General features: G+C 37.2%; 1 protein-coding gene across 1 annotated transcript in view; it reads right to left on the reverse strand.

The window, feature by feature from the left end:
- The window catches only part of LOC123522506, a 43,013-nt gene that overhangs the window by 4,221 nt on the left and 37,666 nt on the right, over positions 1-1,126 (reverse strand). The window contains exon 5 of the mRNA XM_045297370.1: positions 113-195. Within this exon, the coding sequence (XP_045153305.1) occupies positions 113-195 (83 nt within the window). The remainder of the gene's footprint in view (positions 1-112; positions 196-1,126) is intronic.

Raw genomic sequence — 1,126 nt, forward strand, 5'->3', positions numbered from 1 at the left:
TATATAGGCCCATAAATATATAAAACTCCCTCTTAATTTTGTTCTTAAAAAAAATCTTGCTTTTTCTCTCAGTATTTCCAAGCTTTAACTTTACTTTGAATAGATAGCTTACTTGTAATTTCTCCCAGGGAAGGCTGAAGGTGGTGATCCTGAACTTCTAGGAAAGACTCTGTGAGTGGATGAATTCCAGAGATTCTGAATATAGTTGGTTCGTTTGTGGTTGTGTTAAGGGAGAGAGAAAAGAGTTAGTCACAGTTCTATGGAAATTTGGAATTACATAGATCACAATGATTCTTCATACCGACTATGTAAATATCAAGATGTTTTCAGGCCTGACTCTTAAAAAATAATGACCAAGATATTGTTAAACTACAGTAGTTGTATTATGGCAATAATTCAGCAACTCTCTTTATATTTCTCTATTGTATCACACTATTTTCCCTGTCTAATAAGCAACTGATGATAAAGAATGGCTTATTATAGTGAAAATGCAAATGAAGGCTTTATTTCACCCTCTACTCCAAGTAGTAAACGACTCTTTTGTCTACAAGAATTAAATTTAAAATTTATTTTATGTGTTATGCATTGGGCTGCTAACCGAAATGTGAACAGTTCGACACCACCAGGTACCCTGCAGGAGAAAGGTGAGATTTTCTCCTCCCATAAAGAATTCACAGTCTTGGAAACCCACAGGGGCAGCTCCGCCTTGACCTATAGGGATGCCATGGGGTGGAAATGACTGGATGGCAGTGAGTTTTTTGAGGGGGGCGGGGAGGTGGGCCCGATTATCTAAGAAGCCCTGGTCCAATGGAGAAAAATGTGGCAATCTGCTTCCATAAATATTTACAGCATTGGAAACCCTATGGTGGAAGTATTACTATGTCTTATCGGGTCACAGGAAGTCTAAATTAACTCGATGACAATGGGTTAGGTTTGGTCCCGCTGTTTCAGTGTGTTTTTTTTTAAAAAAACATGTTCTCAGAAAATAGTTAACAAGAGAAACTGAAATATAGAATATTTAGGTTGAATAAATGTGGTTGCACCATCAAAACTGTCCCACATGCTGCAGAGAGTGTTGGAGAACAGTAAGTACCTTTAAATCAACTGATAAAGACTTGGTATTTAA

The sequence above is a fragment of the Echinops telfairi genome, unplaced genomic scaffold (genome assembly GCF_000313985.2).
Source record: "Echinops telfairi isolate 266 unplaced genomic scaffold, ASM31398v2 ScPeMD7_7419;HRSCAF=8457, whole genome shotgun sequence".
In the NCBI taxonomy this organism is placed as follows: domain Eukaryota; kingdom Metazoa; phylum Chordata; class Mammalia; order Afrosoricida; family Tenrecidae; genus Echinops; species Echinops telfairi.